At 39.8% G+C, this 19,413-nt stretch overlaps 1 protein-coding gene and 1 non-coding gene across 7 annotated transcripts in view; both read left to right on the forward strand.

Annotated features, from left to right (window-relative positions):
- Window positions 1-19,413, forward strand: part of RPAP2 (RNA polymerase II associated protein 2) — a 111,072-nt gene that overhangs the window by 34,881 nt on the left and 56,778 nt on the right. For 4 of the 6 annotated variants that reach the window (XM_008154722.3, XM_028129950.2, XM_054721362.1 and 1 more), the window contains 2 exons: window positions 1,821-1,903; window positions 8,052-8,132. The exons of 1 other annotated variant lie outside the window; for it this stretch is intronic. In XM_008154722.3, the coding sequence (XP_008152944.2) occupies window positions 1,821-1,903; window positions 8,052-8,132 (164 nt within the window). Of the gene's footprint in view, window positions 1-1,820; window positions 1,904-8,051; window positions 8,133-19,413 lie in introns of those variants that run through there. One more of the 6 variants, XM_028129955.2, reaches the window with a different exon arrangement.
- LOC129150415 (small nucleolar RNA SNORA29) lies at window positions 5,117-5,252 on the forward strand. The gene has a single exon (XR_008557160.1). It is a non-coding gene; the product is annotated as a small nucleolar RNA SNORA29 (small nucleolar RNA).

Here is a 19,413-nt window from a genome sequence, read left to right on the forward strand (position 1 = left end):
GAAAGATATTTTCCTGGATATTGAATTTGAGACTAGAGTTATTTTCTTTCAGCCTATTGAAAATATTCCCTTGACTTTTGGCTTCTATTTACTTCTCTTATTGCTGCTCTTTTGCAAATACTGAGTTTTCTCCTTTAGCTGTTTTTAAGACCTTTTTATTTTCCTTTGGTTACCCTCAATTTTAAAATCCTTTGTGTAGGCATGGTTATATTTGTTCTTTTGTTTGTTGTAGTACTTGATTCTATGACTTCTTAAATCGGTTTTGGAATATTCTCAAATATTACCTGGTGCTCCAGTTAGTTGTGTTAGTCTTTTTCACTGTATCTTCTTTGTCTCTTGTATTATTTTGTGCTTTGCATTATGTGGAGGGAGGAGAGGGGTGTTGGGTGTGACTGTGCTTCATTCTAGATATTTTCCAAGTCAGCATTCTCTCTTCAGTTATTTCTACATTATTAAATCTATCCATTGAGTCCTTTAAATACTATACTTTTCACTTATATAGGATTTTCATTTAGTTCTTTTATGTAGTTTTCAGTTCTCTGCTGAAATTTTCAACCTTGTCATTTCTTTGAATATATGGAACATTTATTTTATTTATTTATTTTTTGGAACATTTATTTTATTATTTTTTTTGTTAAATATGTTTTATTGATTTTTTACAGAGAGGAAGGGAGAGGGATAGAGAGCTAGAAACATCGATGAGAGAGAAACATCGACCAGCTGCCTCCTGCACACCCCCTATGGGGGATGTGCCCGCAACCAATGTACATGCCCTTGACTGGAATCGAACCTGGGACCTTTCAGTCCGCAGACCGACGCTCTATCCACTGAGCCAAACCGGTTTCGGCTGGAACATTTATTTTAAATAAAACTGATAACTTCATTATCTGGATTCCCTGAGGATTGACTTCCATGGACTAATGTTTCTGATTTTGATCACATTGTTTTAGTGTTTCATTATGTGGCAAACATTGTATAGTAAAAGTTACAGAGATAATTTGAGACCTAGGCTAATGCATCTTCCTCTAGAATGGATTTATGTTTGCTTCTGGCAGATTTGTATTAGTGCCAAATCTCCTTAATTCCATCAGGAGTTATGATGATTTGGAGATGGGCTTCAGTCCCTATAAGAGCCAGTCTGTTTCCTATTCATTCTTACTCCTAGAGTGTGATCCTTCTAACTCCTGGTCTCTAACTTGGGGAGTGTTGCTGGTGCCTCTCCTTTCTTGGCATGCCCCAATGTCTATTAGAAGAGCAATGCTTGGGTTCTCAGTATCTAAATTGTCTCTTCTGAAATTAGTCAGTGGCCTCTCTGGAATTACCTCTCCAGAATCTCAGGCCATAATTCTTTACTGTCTTGTTAGCAATCTGATGCTTTCAAACACGTTTTTTCCCCCCAGCTTTTTCAGTTCTCAGCAGGAGTGGTTTGCCATTTCTTGTTTGCCATTTCTAGAAGCGGAATTCCCCATAATATATTTATATTATTTGCTAATTTTTATTCTTTAATTTCCTACATTTACATAGCATTTAGTAGTTTACAAAGTCTTTTTGTATACATTTTCTCATTCAATGAAGAAGGTATTAGTATTCCTTTTAATGCAGATGAAAAAATACTCAAAAGTGGGCAAATGATTCAGGCAGGTTTACATAAACCTAATGACTGAACTGATACTTGAATTTAAATTTTATAAATTTCAAGTCTAGATTTCATTCTGCCATACCACAGGTGTTAACTTTTGTATTTTAATGTTAATTATTCTTATAAAAGAAAGGATGTAAATTCATGTTTTTATTTTGCTTTGTTTAAAAATGTGATTCAGCATGATCCCACCTTTCCACTGATAGATTCAAGTTCTCAGAACCAGATTAGAAAACGCATCGTACTCGAAAAATTGAGTAAAGTGTAAGTATGTAATTGTCATTCCACTTCTAAAATATTTTTAAGTTAACTTGGTATTTATGGGTTCATAATATATAGGTGTTACTGAATTTTGAACAGTGAAGAATAAGTGAAAGGTTTACATGGATTTCTTCACCTGAGAAATTTTGATTTTTAAGATATCCTACCAAGGAAATACTGAAATTAAGTTTTGTGTACAAGATGCACATAGTAAAGAGGAAGGTTGAGATTATGGGAGTAGAAAACCAAACTACCTCACTTCAACTTAATAATCCAGTGAAGTCAGGGGGAAAAAATATCAAAGCTAGACCCATTTAATTACTGATTTGTGGTAAATGTGTCACATCAGTTTCACATGTGAATAAGACTTTATAAAGTTTTAACAGTCTGTTAACTCACTCTGCATATATATTCATAGAACAATTTCACACTCAGCAACTTGAGTTTTTGTTCAACTCAACTTTGCACTTTAGTTTTAAGCTTCCTGTGGTGGAAATTACTGTTCTTGTAATTAGCCCAGTCATAAATGACATTTAAAAGTTGCAACTTTGGTTTCTCTTTCAAAAGGAGCTTTCAATCTTTTTTCCAGAGGTATGAGAGCTATTTTGAACTTTTTAGCCTGCATTTTCTTTCTTTAGTAGAAAAGATGGAAAGGTGTTTTTAGTCCTTGCTTAAGTGTTATGTATGTGGAGAAGTCTTAATTATGTGGTTTATTCAAAAGAACAAAAACATTTTAGAAGCCATAGTATTATGAGCAGCTTATTCCTTCCTCTAAGTTTTACATTTTAAATAACTCTTTAATATTTATTGAGTGCTTTTATATGTTAGGCTCTTCATATATGATAAATCTGTTATTAATTTTGCCTTTTATATGTTCTCACTAGAGGCCCGGTGCACAAAATTTGTGTACGGGGGGGTGGGGGTGTCCCTCAGCCCAGCCTGCACCCTCTCCAATCTGGGACCCCTCGAGGGATGTCTGACTGCCCATTTAGGCTCGATGCCACCGGGATCGGGTCCAAACGGGCAGTCAGACATCCCTCTCACAATCCAGGACTGATGGCTCCAAACCACTCGCCTGCCTACCTTCCTGATTGCCCCTAACCGCTTCTGCCTGCCAGCCTAATCACCCCCTAACCACTCCCCTGCCAGCCTGATTGATGTCTAACTGCTCCCCTGCCAGCCTGTTTGCCCCCAACTTCCCTCCTCTGCCAGCCTGGTCACCCCTTAAATGCCCTCCCCTACAGGCTTGATCGCCCCCAGCTGCCCTCCGTTGCAGGTCTGGTCCCTCCCAACTGTCCTCCCCTGCTGGCCATCTTGTGGCAGCCATCTTGTGTCCACATGGGGGCAGGATCTTTGACCACATGGGGGCAGCCAACTTGTGTGTTGGAGTGATGGTCAATCTGCATATTACTCTTTTATTAGATAGGACAGAGGCCTAGTGCACGGGTGGGGGCCAGCTGGTTTGCCCTGAAGGGTGTCCCGGGTCAGGGTGGGGGTTCCCTTGGGGCATGGGGCAGCCTGGGCAAGGGTCCTGTGGTGGTTTGCAGGCCGGCCACGCCACCCCGCGACCCAAGCGGAGGCCCTGGGATCTGGAATTTATTTATCTTCTACAATTGAAACTTTGTAGCCTGTAGTGGAGCCAAGCCTTCTGCTCGCTCCATGGCAGCAGCCATTTCTGTTGGAATTTATTTATCTTCTATAATTGAAACTTTGTAGCCTGGAGTGAAGGCCTGGGCCAGCCAGGGCTGCAGAAGCTTGGCTTCCTCCATCGCCAGGGGCAACCCTATCCTCCTGCTCTCTCCAGCTCCGTGGCTGCAGCCATTTCTGTTGAAATTTATGTATCTTCTATAATTGAAACTTTGTAGCCTTAAGCGGAGGCCTGGGCTGGCCAGGGTGTGCGGAAAGCTTGGCTTCCTCCATTGCCGGGGAAACCCAAGCCTCCCTCCTGCTCTCTGTGGCTGCAGCCATCTTGGTTGGGTTAATTTGCATACTCGCTCCTGATTGGCTGGTGCATGTGGCTTGTGGGTGTAGCGGAGTGATGGTTAATTTGCATATTACTCTTTTATTAGATAGGATACTAATACATTTCTGTTAAATACTAAAGGCCCGGTGCACAAAATTCGTGCATGGCGAAGGAGGGTGTCCCTCAGCCCAGCCTGCACCCTCTCCAATCTGGGACCTCTTTGAGGGATGTCCGACTGACTGTTTAGGCCCAATCCGGGAACGGGCCTAAACGGGCAGTCGGACACCCCTCTCACAATCCAGGACTGCTGGCTCCCAACCGCTTGCCTGCCTCTGCCTGATTGCCACTAACCACTTCTGCCTACCAGCCTGATCACCACCTAACCACTCCCCTGCCAGCCTGATCAATGCTTAACTGCTTCCCGGCCAGCCTGATTGCCCCTAACTGCCCTCCCCTGCCAGCCTGGTCACCCCCAACTGCCCTCCCCTGTAGGCCTGGTCACCCCCAACTGCCCTTCCCTGCAGGGCTGGGTGCCCCCCCAACTGTCCTCCCCTACAGGCCTGGTCCCCCCCCCCAACTGCCCTCCCCTGCTGGCCTGGTCACCCCCAACTTCCCTCCTCCGCTGGCGCGTTCACCCCTAACTGCCCTCCCTGCTGGCCTGATCGCCCACAACTGCCCTCACCTGCTGGCCTGGTCACTCCTACCTGCCCACAACTGCCCTGCAGGCCATCTTGTGTCCACATGGGGGAGGCCATCTTGTGTGTTGGAGTGATGGTCAATTTTCATATTACTCTTTTATTAGATAGGATTAGGTTAGAAAACAGTATAAGTCACCATTATCTGATTTATAGAACAATCCTTAACTTCAGTTACATAGTTTTTAAAAGTAAGCATGGGTTATCTATACTGGTACATAATCAGTAGAAAGGGATTTATTTGAAAATAGTTTTCTAGAATTTTTAGCTAATAAAAGTACCCAATTTTAAATTTAAGACCATGTAGACATGTCATTGAAGAAATTCTGTTTCTTCTCAGTTTGGCTGCAACAGAATATACTAAAGGACCCTTGCTCGAAGACCAAATTATTGATATTAGCACAAGAAATAAATTTCAGAAGAGGTGGAATAACTTAAAGAAAAAGAAGCACAAAGAACATTGAAAACAGAATAATTATGGTGGCATAGGAGGTTTGGGGATGATTGGTTGTTTATAAAAGCAGTTGAGCTTTTTCTCACTATAAAAGTAAGACTTTTCTTTCCATTTGACTACCATATTTTCTCCTAATAATACATTTTAGTGGTTGTTTTTATGGAATAGATTAAAATTGCCATGATCTGAAGAGGAAGGATTTGTGTCCTCTTCCTATATGAAATGGCTGAGCAGAAAAAATAATTAAGACATTTTTTGTTTCTCATTGAAACAAACCAATTGCAAAAGGGCATTTTTTAGATAAAGAAAATGAAAGATAATACTGATGATATTGAGGAATTATTATTAATGTATTAATTATTTTTAATTTGGAGTAATAAGGAATCCTACATAATAAAAAGGTAATATGCAAATTGCATCACTCCGCTACGCCCACAATTGGGCCGGCTGGAGGCGCGGGGGGCGGGACTCAGGGTGGCCGATTGGCTGGTGGTAGGAGCGGGGGGCAGGGACTCGTGAGTCCCAGACCCCCGCTCCTCCTGCCGGCCTAAATGGCCAGCGCTGCAGAAGGACCCATGGGGCAGGCGGAAGACGCTGGTGGCGGAACTCGGGTGGCCGATTGCGTGGCTGCTGGCACCAGTTTTCTGCCAGCAGCAGTTTTCCTCTGGCCACCCGCCGATCAGAGCGCCTCCTGATCGGAGTTCCTCTCAGGGTGGCCGATCATGCTGGCTGGAGGCGCTCTGATTGGCGGGTGGCCAGAGGAAAACTGCTGCTGGCGGAAAACTGGTGCCGGCAGCCAGGTGAAGGAAGGTCTATTGCACGAAACTTCGTGCAACGGGCTTCTAGTTATTATGATAATTTTATTGTGGTTGTATAAGAAAATGCCTTTGTTTTTAGAGATACCTGAGGAAATACTTAGGGGTCAAGTGACATGTCAAGGATTCACTTTAAAATATTACAGCAAAAGAAGGAAAGAAGAAAAATGAAGCATATATAAGAAAATCTCCTGAGTACAGATATATGAGGTTGTTACCACTATTTGGAACATGTTTGAAACTTTCATAATAAGTTTTTTTTAAAAAAAAGCAACACATGCTTATTGCAGAAAATTTAAGCATTATAAAATGCTATAAAGAAATGATAGTCACCTATAATCCCACAACTCAGCAATAACTACAGATAATATTTTGATGTTTATCCTTGATATATGTGTATGTATGTGAATTTATACTCTGATTACTTCTGTTATAGTATAAACCTGGAAGAAATGAAACATTTGATGTGTACTATGTGTTATATACAATAGCATCCTATCTAATAAAAGAGTAATATGCAAATCGACCATACCCCTCTATACCCACAAGCCACACCCACCAGCCAATCAGGCGCAAGTGTGCAAATTAACCCAATCAAGATGGCTGCAACCATGGAGTGAACAGGAGGCTTGGGTTTCCCTGGCAATGGAGGAAGCCAAGCTTCCTGGCTAACCCAGGCCTCTGCTCAAGGCTACAAAGTTTCAGTTATAGAAGATAGATAAATCCCAGATACTAGGGCCTCCACTTGGGTGGCCAGCCTGCAAACCACCACAGGCCCCTTGCCCAGGCCACTCTACGCCCCAAGGGAACCCCCACCCTAATCCAGGACACCCTTCAGGGCAAACCAGCTGGCCCCCACCCATGCACCAGGCCTCTATCCTATCTAATAAAAGAGTAATATGAAAATTGACCATCACTCCAACACACAAGATGGCTGCCCCCATGTGGACACAGATGGCCACCACAAGATGGCCAGCAGGGGAGGGCAGTTGGAGATGATCAGGCCTACAGGGGAGGGCAGTTAGGGGTGACCAGGCCAAGAGAGGAGGGAAGTTGGGGGCGACCGGGCCTGCAGGGAAGGGCAGTTAGGCATCAATAAGGCTGGCAGGGGAGTGGTTATGGGGTGATCAGGCTGGCAGGCAGAAGCGGTTAGGGGCAATCAGAAAGGCAGGCAGGTGAACAGTTGGGAGCCAGCAGTCCTGGATCCCAGCCAGGGTCTCAGATTGGAGAAGGTGCAGGCTGGGCTTAGGGACACCCCCATGCCCCCACTCTGTGCACAAATTTCGTGCACCGGGCCTCTAGTTATATATAATTATGGTGGGGTTTTTTTGTAAAAATAGGACAATATTCTATGCATTTTTCACTTAAAATTTATCATGAATATCTTTCCACATTAAGAAAATAGATTCATATTATCATTTTTAAAAAATATTTTGATTTCAAAAATGGAGAGAGAGATAGAAACATCAATGATGAGAATCATTGATTGGCTGCCTCCTGCATGCCCCACACCAGGGATTGAGCCTGTAAACCGGGCATGTGCCCTGACCAGGAATTGTACCATGACCTTCTGGTTTATAGGTCAATGCTCAGTCACTGAGCCATGTTAGCTGGGCCACATATCATTTTAAACTTTCTGTTATATTCCATTATATATATGTGTATGTCATAATGTATTTGACCAATCACGTATTGATGAAGATTGTTTCCACTTTTGTACTACTAAAAATGTTCCTGCAGCAAGCATCTTTTTTATGTTTATCTGATGACTTCTGTAGGATAAATATTTTTGGGGGGAAAAGTTAGTGGGTCAAAAAGTATCCACATTTAAAATGTTAGTGTATATGTTGTCAGCTTGCTCTCTAGAAATATACCAATTTTTACTCTCACTTGGAGGGCATTTCCTCTTGCCTAGTCTTCTTTCCATTTGGCCTAATGTTTGAAAGTAAAGAGATAAGAAAACTAGAGACAAGAATATAGATAGCAGCCAAAATAATATTTTTGTATTTCATAGCCTCACACTGTAGCATAGACTACAAAGTCGAGTGTGGGGTTATTACAAAATATTTCCTTATGACTTCTTACCAGTTATAACCTAGCTTAACTGCCTTCACCTAAGTGCCATTACTACCTATGGAAAATCCAGACTTAGGCAAGTTCCCCCCCAAAAATCTATCTATATAATTAAATTATATTTTAAAAGAAATGTAATTTTTTTTTTCAGATTGCCTGGACTTTTGGGGCCTCTTCAGATTACATTAGGAGATATTTACACACAACTTAAAAATCTTGTTCGAACTTTCAGGTTGGTGTTAATATTATGATTTTTTTTCTCAGTTATTTTAACTATAATGTTATTGCCTTGCAGAAACCATAGGTAGAGCTACCGACTCTCAATTCCAATAATTATAGGCTGTTGTTGTTCCTTGTGATTAAGCCCCTATCCCAGTGGTTGGCAAACTCATTAGTCAACAGAGCGGCAAACCGCGGCTCGTGAGCCACAGTTTGCCGACCACTGACCTAAGGCATGAAGAAAGTACGGTAAGTGACTTACCTATAGTGTCTTAAATCTAAATATAGTGTCTATTTTCTCTACCACCAAACAATATTACTTCAGTGTTTTATTAAATGCAATCCTTTTTTGCTCAAACCATGAGATATTTAGCTTTGACTAGTTTATTTATAGAATAGCTTAAACTATGAAGGAAAATTATATTATAACCCAAAGGTGGCTACTAATCTTGGATCTTTGTGAATTAGTAAATACATATCAGATGACCAGCACTGTGCTAGGCACCATGGGTAATACAAAAGAAGCATCATGCAATATTAAGTTAGCCATCCTCAAGGAAAAATTCTCCCATGAGAAGATAAGATAAACACAGTGAACAGTACAAACAGTAGATAATTTAATATTGAATTGTGTAGAACAGATTTGAAGTGATAAGAAGTATAAAGAGAGAATAGAGAATATTAATTGTGAAGTAGAGCAGTTGGAATTTTTCTAAAACTGTCAATGTAAAAATATTCAACCAACCTAAGACTAGATTCTCTAAGAAGAATAAAGATAGGCCATTAAATACCTATTAGTACAGATGTACCAAATACACATTTTGGCCAAATGTAAATGGCCAAATAGTAAAATCAATATTTGCCTGTGATTAAAGCCAGATACCACAAACATAAAATGAACTTCTAGGGTAGAAGAATCATTTCATTCAAAAAATCAGTTATCATTGTGGTTTATTGTTGTCACCAGTAATAGTAAGATTTGAAAAGTTTAAGGTTATAGTGCAGGAATAATTTCTTCACTGTGAGCTGTTAGATTTCTCCTGCAATCACTATACTGTACATCAGAAATACCAAATAGACAACTTTCAATATGCACATTTAATAACATCACTAACCTTTTTGTGTGCCACAAAGTAGTTCAAGAAAACATTTTTCAGCTCAGTATTTACTAGAAGGAGCTAGGATTCAGTTTAGGCAAATCTCAAAAATTCATCTTCAAATACAGAAAAGGATCATGTATTACATTTTACGTTTTATATGTTTAGCCTTCTTAGATTCAAGACTTATAGGAGTTATCTTAAGACATTCTACCAGGTTTTATTTTGAAATTTGAACCCAAAAATGTTTGGTGTACCTCAGTTTTCTCTAACAGTTTGGTCTTAACATATTTTATTATTTTGATTAGAAATTATATTTGGATTATTGTACATCTGTTGTTCACATAATTTATATATAGTATCCAACTCTTGGTATTTTGAGGTGACATTGTTTTTAATTCATCATCTCACAAGATGTGGAGAATTCCCCAATAGGACTTTTTCTGAAAAGATTTATGACTTAAATGGAAGTAACTAAAATTTAAATACAGCTCTTAAATGTTATTTTCTTTAATATATATAAATGTTAGTACATAATATAGCTCTGCAAAGATTGAGTTATTATTAAATCTAATTATTATGTTACATTATTTGAATTTTTATAAAAAATTTTAAAGATACAATGTTATTGAGAAAGTAATCTATTAAATATATTAGTACTATTGAGTAGAAATCTATTTTGATAAATAATTGAAATATTTTACTATTGTATACATAAAATTAACTTCAAAAACATCATTAATTACTGCAGCATTTTATTCTGCTATTGATTAATAAAACAAACATGTAAGGACATTTTCACTTCATTTCATCTAGAATGTTTATATCTGAAAGTGAATGTTCAGGTAATAAGAGTAAATCTGAATGATGTGATTGTTCTCATTACTGAGATTGTTAGATATCATGGAAGCTACACAATCACAAGATCACTGATCACATACAAGTTTAGGAATGCCACAAGTGATGCTCAAATTGGCCTAGGCCTTTGGAATACTTAGCTAAATGCTTTGTCAAAAAGAGTCTGGGCCAAATACCAAGACTAAAGTAGAACTTCTCTGTATTTATTAGTGATGAAGAGAGAGATAACTTGCTTTTTAGATGCTCTCTCATACCTATCACAGAACAATGCATCCAAAAAGGGGAGGGGTGTTTTTCAACTGTCTGCACTGATAATAAAGTTCGAATAGATACATACAATGTGGAAGCACTGAAGGTTAGGATTTGTTCAGGATTTCTCAGAAAGTGAATATCATTAACAGAAAGGTTAGCTGAGGGAAGATGAAGACTGGATGCCCTGTTTCATTGATTTTAAAAGGACCTCCCATACAGTTTCTTACAGACAGTGTTTATTTAATCATGTTCTGAACAAACTAGTAAAGTCACTGAAGACATATCAGAAGAGATATTGGAATAAGACCTTAGATCTTGTATTACAAATACCAAGTCTGTACTTCATTTTTTTATTCCACCCACTTAGGATAGATTAAGTAGCAATTTAATTTACTTAGACTATATTTTCTAGAGCTATCTTTCTATAGATCTAATTGGATAGCTTGTATTTTTAAACTGTTTTCAAGTTCTCGGCACTTACTAGAAACCCACTGGATAAAATGTTAGACTACAACTGCAAGATTGACCCATTATTACTATAATATACTCTAGGAATTTAGGTATTTTGAGTTAGAAACCACTGTCCAGGATGTTATTTTTGGTTTTTTGTTAATAATGTTTAGCCCATGTCAATACATGTGGTCATTACTCACTGTGTGCCAGGTTGTCCTTGGCACTTTACATATATTATCTCATTTAATGTTCGAAAATAGTGGTATTATCCCATTTTACAGATGAGGAATAAGAAATTCAGGAATCTCAAGTCACACAACTAGTAGTTGGGTTTAGACCCCAAGTCAAAGTCAAGAGGATAAATCTTAAGTGTTCTCACCATAAAAAAAAAAAAAAAAAAGGTAACTATATGTGAGGTAATGGATATGTTAATTAGCTTGACTATAGTAATAATTTCACAATATAACATATCAACATCAAGCTGTATACCTTAAATGTATACAATTACTCTGCATCATTTATACCTTAGTAAAACTGGAGGAGAGGTGCGAGAATTAAAAAGAAATCTACCATTTGTTGTCTTGGTAGTCATTAGTATCAAAGATGTAAAAACAAAATAGTTATTTCATTTATCATCTCCCTAGACCCCAAATAATAACTCTACTTAAGAGGGTTCTGTTATGAAACTAAGTCTTCTGTGACACCTAAGCTAGCCAAAACCAGAGGCACAGTGTTCATCAGTCCTGTAAGAGGTAGCTGACAGACTAAAGATGTGAGAAGACTTCAAATGTCATATTTCTTTTATATTTATAAACTATTATTATTTTTTGTTAATCCTCGCCCGATGATATTTTTCCATTGATTTTTAGAGAGAATGGAAGGCAGAGAGAGAGAGAAACATTGATGTGAGAGAGACACATCAATTGGTTGCCTCCCGCATACACTCCAGCTGGGCCAGGGATCGAACCTGCAACCCAGGTGCCGGCCCTTGACCAGAAATCGAACCTGCGACCCTTTGGTATGAGGGGTGATGCTCTAACCACTGAGCAGGCTGGCCAGGGCTATAAACTGTTGTTTTATCACCTTTTTTTCTGTCATTCCTATTGTGTAAGTTCTTTCAAGTTACTTTCTGCATAATTTGCATGAAATTAAAGCCTAGCTAAATGATATGATGTCTGTAGTTTGCTTCAAAATTATCCAGATTAGGGGATATTGAATATGGGGTTGTATAGATAAAACATGATTGGCCATGAGTTGATAGTTCTCAAAATAGTGCTGAGTATATGGGAGTGTATTTTATATTCGCTCTACTTTTATACGTTTTTCATTAAAAGTTTGGGAGAAATAAGCCCCAAAAGCATTATTTTGGTGTAGGGGATGTTATAAAAACCTTGATGTTAATTTATTTTTCAAGTCTTTACTCTTTAGTACCTGCAGGTAAAATTGCTTAGCCTTTACTGTTTTTTAGAAAAATGTTGGTTACTTAGAGTATAGAATGACCTCTGGGAAGATAACTCATTTGGGATCTTGGAATTCTGGCAGGACGACTTCAAGTCACAAGTATGTGACTATTTGTAGGCTTCGGCTTATAAGTGAAGTCTAAAAGAAAGCCATATTGATGACAGCAACTAGTATTGAGAGATCTTTTCAGTCAATACTTTCATTGGAAAAGAGTTGACATAAATAACCATATCCTTCTCTTTGAAATGATAATCAATAATAGGAACTTGTAGAACAGTGATTCTCAAGCCAGGTGTGCATCAGAATTACCTTGGGATCTTTTAACCATTCCAGATGCCTGGCTCCACCTCTGCAGATTGAATTTCCTTTTGTTAGGGTTGGGCTAGGACATTAATATTTTTTTCCAGTTTTTTTTTTTATTTCAAGAAAAACAATTTTAAATATAATAATGTTACATGCAATAAACCTTAATATTTCAAGAAAAACTCTTAAATATAATAATGTTACATGTAATAAACATTAATATCTCAAGAAAAGCGATTTTAAATATGATAATATTACATGCAGTAAACACCAATTATTCAACAATTTCAAAACTACAACTAAAAGACCCCTTCCCAAGCCTAAAGCCTCCGCCCCAGGCACCTCCGATCGCAGGCTCAGCCCCTTCCCAAGCCTAAAGCCTCCGGCCCCTAGTTTTGAATAATAGCCTTGCTGGATATAGTAATATTGGTCTCAGATCCTTGCTTTCCACTACCTTGAATACTTCATGCCATTCCCTCTGGCCAGTACAGTTGCTGATGAGAAATCAGGTGTCAGCCTTATGGGAAATCTTTTGTAGTTAACAGTTTTCCTTATTCTTGCTGCCTTTAAGATTTTGCCTTTAGTTTTTGGCATTTTAATTATGTTGTGTCTGGGCGTGGGTCTGTTTGGGTTCTTCTTGTTTGGGGTTCTCTGTGCCTCCTGAACTTGTGTGACTTTTTTCTTTGCCAGGTTAGGGAAATTTTCTGCCATATTTCTTCAAACACCTTTTCTCTCCCTTTCTCCCTTTCTGCCTCTTCTGGCACACCTACTATTCTAATATTGTTACATTTCACATTGTCCCTCAGCTCTCAAGCTGTCCTCCTGTTTTTTGTTTTTTTCTTTTTGGTTCTCTAATTGAGTGATATTTTCAACTCTGTCTTCTAATTCACTGATTTGATCCTCAGCTTCTCCTAACCTGCTGTGTATTCCTTCCAATGTGTTCTTTATTTGTGTTATGTCATTCTTTGTCTCATACTGTTCTTTTTTCATGGTTACTATATCTTTTTTTTATACTGTTGAGCATTTTTAACAGCATTACTCTGAACTCTGTTTCAGATAAATTTCTTACCTCTGCTTCATTTATCTCTGCTTCTGGAGAATTCGCTAGTTCTTTCATTTGGGGGTTGTTTCTTTGTTTTCTCATTTTGGTTGTCTATTTGGGTTTGTGACTGTGTTTTAGGTAGGTCCTCTATACCTCTCAATCTCTAGTTCAGGACAGTGTTAAAGGCTGTTTCTGACTAATTGGGTCAGGCAAAGACTCAAAGCCTCCAGAGACCACCTCTGTCTACAGACTGATAGGATTCTGACTTGAATTGCCCCAGGCAATCGTCCTCAGGTGTGGTGGGAGTTTTTTCAACAGGCTGGGGCAGTTGCTTCTGCCTGGAGGCTAATTACTTTTAATCTCTTAAGTGGCCTCAGGGCAAGGTATTTTCCAATAGGGTGTGTCAACTGTCTTCCCCCGAGGCAAGGCAGATGTCTATGTGGGCAAGATGTCCTCCGCTGCCGGAGGGAATGACTCAGCCCAGGAAACTTGGGGTGTCTGCCTTCTGAGCTCTATCCCCCGAGTCCTCAGTCTTGGGTTCTGCTCTCACAGCTCCAGTCCACTTCACCCTCCTTCTGCCAGAGCACAAGGTGTATAGCTCCACAGGGAATTTTTGTGCATTGGCCCTTTAAGAGGGTGCCCCAACTTTCAGCTGCCACTCCCTGGCAGACAGCACCCCACTGCTTTTCATAGATAGACGTTATGTTGGTACCCTCCTCAGTTTGGTGCTCTCTCCTGGGGAGCCCAGCTTGGGGATTAGATCCCAGAGTTCTCAGTGGCACCCCTCCGCCCCCCACAGCTGAGATATCTCTCTGGGATTTCAATTGCCATCTGTGGGTGCCCAGCCAGCCCTTTCGAACCTCTGCCCCTCCTACCAGTCTCTATGTGGTCTCCACCTTCGGTCCTTGAGTATCAGGGTTCTCTCCTTTGAGTTTTCTATCAATTATTTGGAAGTCTTTCCATATTTCAGTTGTAATTCCAGCTTGTTCCTGGAAGCATGTCCATGCAGCATCCTCCTACTCTGCCGCCTGGACATTGGTATTTTTTTTAAAGTCCCCCAGGTGATTCCTATGTGCAGCCAGAGTTGAAAGCCTGTTACAAGTTAAACATCAAGCAGCTTTTTTAGCTCTTTGAAGAATCTTTCCCCAGTGACTAGAGCTGTCCTTTTCACTGAATTGCATCACAGTCATTTATCCGGAATGTTATATTGATTTACCTGTCATAGTAGTTCATCTGAAGTTGTTCAGTAATAATTCACTGTCCTCAGTGTTGACTCAAGGGACTTTTCTAAGTCAGATTTGAATTAAAATTATATTTTGACACAAAAGTTCTTTTTAAATCTCATCAGTGATAAATCAAGCCTTTTTCCTAATGTTTGTATTGAATTTTAAATTATATTTTGAAACCATGCTTTTTAAATGCTTTATATCAAATATTCCTATTTTCATATTTAAGTTATTACTCAGACAATAATAAATATATTTCTTTAGCATCTGTGCTTGAAATTATTTTGACTCAGTAAAAGGAAAAATATGAGAGCATATAAAATTTTTTGAGTCTGCCACTGGAAGTATTTAAAGTGAAAACAAAGACCTTGTCATGCTTTCCTCGGTGCCCAAAATGGAGTAGATTAGATAAAGCAGGCACGCAATGCATTTTTGCTGAATGAATAAAGAAATTCATTAAATCTTAAATTTGTTTTAATTTTAGAGGTTTGGATTCTACTTAACTATATTTGCCTTTTTTTCCCCCTCACATGCTTATTCTTTAACCTTTTTTGGTTATGTGCTAGATTCTGTTTTGCTACCAATGAAGCAGTGAACAAAACACAAAAATATCTTCTCTCATGGAACTACTCTAATAAAGAGGATATGTAAATTTTTTAAAACAATATGTATATTATTATTATGTGGTGATATGCCCTACCCCCTTTCCCAGTTCATTCTCCTCCTTTTCCCCTAAGAAGGAAAAGGGGATGGTACTGACGAGGGAAGAAGTCATTTTAAATAGGTTGGTCAGGGAATACCTCATTGAGAAGATGCCATTTGTATAAAGATCTAAGAGGTGGTGAAAGAGCAAGCCATGTTACTATCTATGAAAATACATCAGACCAGAAACAGAAGGTGCAAAGGCTCTGGAGCAGGAGCAGGCCTGGTGTATTCACAGAACATTAAGGACGCTGATGAGCCTGGAGAAATGAGCAGAGGCAAAGCTACAAAGAGATACAGTCAAACGAATATAGGATGGGAGTGGGTATGGTACAGATTATACAGACCTTGTAGCCATGGTCATTCTTTGACTTTTACTCTGAGATGGAGAACAGTTGGTGGATTCGGAACAGAGGCATGACAATACCTGGTATATTTTTAACAGCAGCATTCTGGCTGATAACTTCAGAATTAAAATAGATGGGCAGAGGCAGAAAGACCTTTTAGGATGCCGTTTTGGTCATCTAAACAAGAAATGATATGGACCAAGATTAAAGGAGTGGAGGTAATAAGTAATCAGATTCTTTTTTGAAGATAGAACCATCAGGACTTGATGGCTTATTTGGCATAGGCCATGAAGGGAGACAAGTTTAAGCACGAGAATTTTGGCTTGAGCAACTGGATTCTGGAAGGATTGTGTAGCCATTTACTGGGATGGAGCTGTCTGCAGAAGGACCAGTTTGTAGGGGGAAAATGAGGAACTTGGTTTGGGCTGTATTATGTTTAGAGAAGCCTATTTTACATTCAAGTGGAAATGTCAAGTAGACCATTAGATACAGAAGTTTGGAATTCAAGGAAAAGGCCCAGGCTGGAGATAATAAATTTGAGAATTTTCAGCACATAGTTTTTTGTTTGTTTGTTTTTTAAATGCCCATGTGCGTTTTATTAATAAAAACTAACAGTGCCAAGTTAAATAAGTCAAACAATTAAAGTCTCTTTATATTCCATAAAATATTATAGAAAAGTTTATTTGTGTTTCAATAAAAAGACTTGTTTTAGAACAAGCAGCTAACAGCAACTGTGCAGTTAATGGTTCTTTGTGGATAAATTTTAAAAGAAGGTACTGCCTGTCCTGAAATTCCTTTTTCTTTTTATAAAAAAAGAACTGTTAAAAATGATTGACAAATTTTGAGTTAAAAAACTGTTAAAACATCCTCTATATTTAATTTCAACTTTATAATAGATTGCAGGAAGATGTTTAAGAAATAAATACAACATTTGTTTCAGTACAGCACATAGTTATTTAATATTTAAAGCTATGAGATTAGATGGCATCACTAACGGAATGAGCATATATAGAGGAGACCAGAGACCCAAGGGTAGAGACCCTGGGGCAAACCAAAATTAAAAGATCTGGGAAGGCAGTCAGGGCACATAACCGCATTGTAGGGCATGCAGGAGGCAGCCAATCAATGATTCTCTCTCATCATTGATGTTTCTATCTCTCTCTCCCTCTCTCTTCCTCTCTGAAATCAATAAAAATAATACATATTTTTTAAAAACAGATCTGGGAGAGAATGCCAGTGAGAGAGAGGGAAATCAGGCATTTCGAAACCAGCTGAAGAAAGTGTTCCAAGGAGAAGGGAGTGATCAACTGTCAAATGCTGCTGATAGATTAAGATAGAGGACTCAGAGATGTCCATTAAATTTGGCAACGTGGACATCTTTTGTACACTTAATCCTCATAAAAAACCCTGGGGTAGGTAGTACTATTGTTCCTGTTTTACTAAATTAAAACAAGTTTTACAGCTGTTGAATGTGCCCAGGGTAAAACACTACTAAGTGATCGATATGTGTACTGAGTCCATGTCTGTCAAACGTTTTAGCCACTATACTGTATTTTTTATATCATCTAGAATTTTTAAAATTTTGTAAAACATTTTAACTATGGAAAAAATTCAGTAACAAAGATATACATATTCTCTACTCAGAATTAATGGATTTTAGTATTTTGTAATATTTTATTTAGATGTACACCTTATTATCAACATTCCCTACCAGAGTAATGCATTTGCTACAGTTGGTAAACCTATATTGACAACATCATTATCACCTAGAGTCTATAGTTCACTATTGATTTTGTATATTCTATGGGTTTGGACAAATGTATGATCACATGTGTCCATCATTATAGTATCATAGAGTATTTTCACTGCCCTAAAAATTATGTATTCCACCTATTCATCTACCCCTCTCCAACCCACTCCCCATCCCTTCCTCCCCCAAGGCAACTACTGATCTTTTTACTATCTTGATAGTTTTACCTTTTCAAGAATGTGGTATAGTTAGAATCATACAGTATGTAGCCTTTTCAGAGTGGCTTCTTCCACTTTGGTAATCCTACCTAATAAAAGAGTAATATGCAAATTGACCCTAACTCCACTACACCCACCAGCCAATCAGGAGCAAATATGCAAATAAACCCAACCAAGATGGCTGCAGCCACAGAGAGCAGGAGGGAGGCTTGGGTTTCCCCGGTAACAAAGGAAGCCAAGCTTTCCGCATGCTGTTGCAGGCCTAAGCCTCCACTCAAGGCTACAAAGTTTCAATTATAGAAGGTAAACAAATCCAAACAGAAATGGCGGCAGCCACTGAGCTGGAAAGAGCGGGAGGCTTGGGTTCCCCCCCCCCCCCGCAATGGAGGAAGCAAAGCTTCTGCAGCCCTGGCTGGCCTAGGCCTCCACTCCAGGCTACAAAGTTTCAATTATAGAAGAACACAAACCCCCAAAGAAATGGCTGCCAGCCACGGAGCAAGCAGGAGGCTTGGCTCTGCCCCAGGCTACAAAGTTTCAATTGTAGAAGGTAAATAAATTCCAGATACCAGGGCCTCTGCTTGGGTTGCCAGGGGGCGTGGCCGGCCTGCAAACCACCACAGGCCCTTCACCCAGGCCGCCCCACACCCCAAGGGAACCCCCACCCTGATCTGGGATACCCTTCAGGGCAAACCAGCTGGCCCCCACCCATGAATCATGCCTCTATCCTATCTAATAAAAGAGTAATATGCAGATTGACCATCACTCCAACACACAATATGGCTGCCCCCATGTGGTCAAAGATCCTGCCCCCATGTGGACACAAGATGGCCAGCAGGGTAGGGCAGTTGTGGGTGATCAGGCCAGCAGGGGAGGACAGTTGGGAGGGACCAGGCCTGCAAGGGAGGGCAGTTGGGGGCAATCAAGCCTGCAGGGGAGGGCAGTTGGGGGTGATCGGGCCTGCAGGGAAGGGCAGTTGCGGGGGACCAGGCCTGCAGGGGAGGGCAGTTAGGGGTGACCAGGCCTAAAGGGGAGGGCAGTTAGGGGCAAACACGCTGGTAGGGGAGCAGTTAGGCATCAATCAGGCTGGCAGGGGAGTGGTTATGGGGTGATCAGGCTGACAGGCAAAAGCGGTTAGGGGCAATCAGGAAGTCAGGCAGGCGAGCAGTTGGGAGCCAGCAGTCCTGGATTGTGAGAGGGATGTCCGACTGCCCGTTTAGGCCCGATCGGGCCTAAACGGGCAGTCGGACATCCCTCAAGGAGTCCCAGATTGGAGAGGGTGCAGGCTGGCCCGAGGGATACCTCCTCCCCTGCCCCCCCCCCCCCCGTGCACGAATTTTGTGCACCGGGCCTCTAGTATGCATATAAAGTACCTCCATGTATTTTCTTGGTTTGATATCTCACTTTTTTTTTACAGCTGAATAATGTTCCCTTGTCTAGATATACCACAATTTATTCATTCACCTACTGAAAGTCTCTTGGTTGTCTTCAAGTTTTGGCAATTATGAATAGAACTTGTGTAAATGTTGTGTATAGGTTTTTGTATAGACATGATTTTTTTACTCCTTTGAGTAAATACCAAGGAGCA

Source organism: Eptesicus fuscus, chromosome 9 (assembly GCF_027574615.1).
Source record: "Eptesicus fuscus isolate TK198812 chromosome 9, DD_ASM_mEF_20220401, whole genome shotgun sequence".
Classification (NCBI taxonomy): Eukaryota; Metazoa; Chordata; class Mammalia; order Chiroptera; family Vespertilionidae; genus Eptesicus; species Eptesicus fuscus.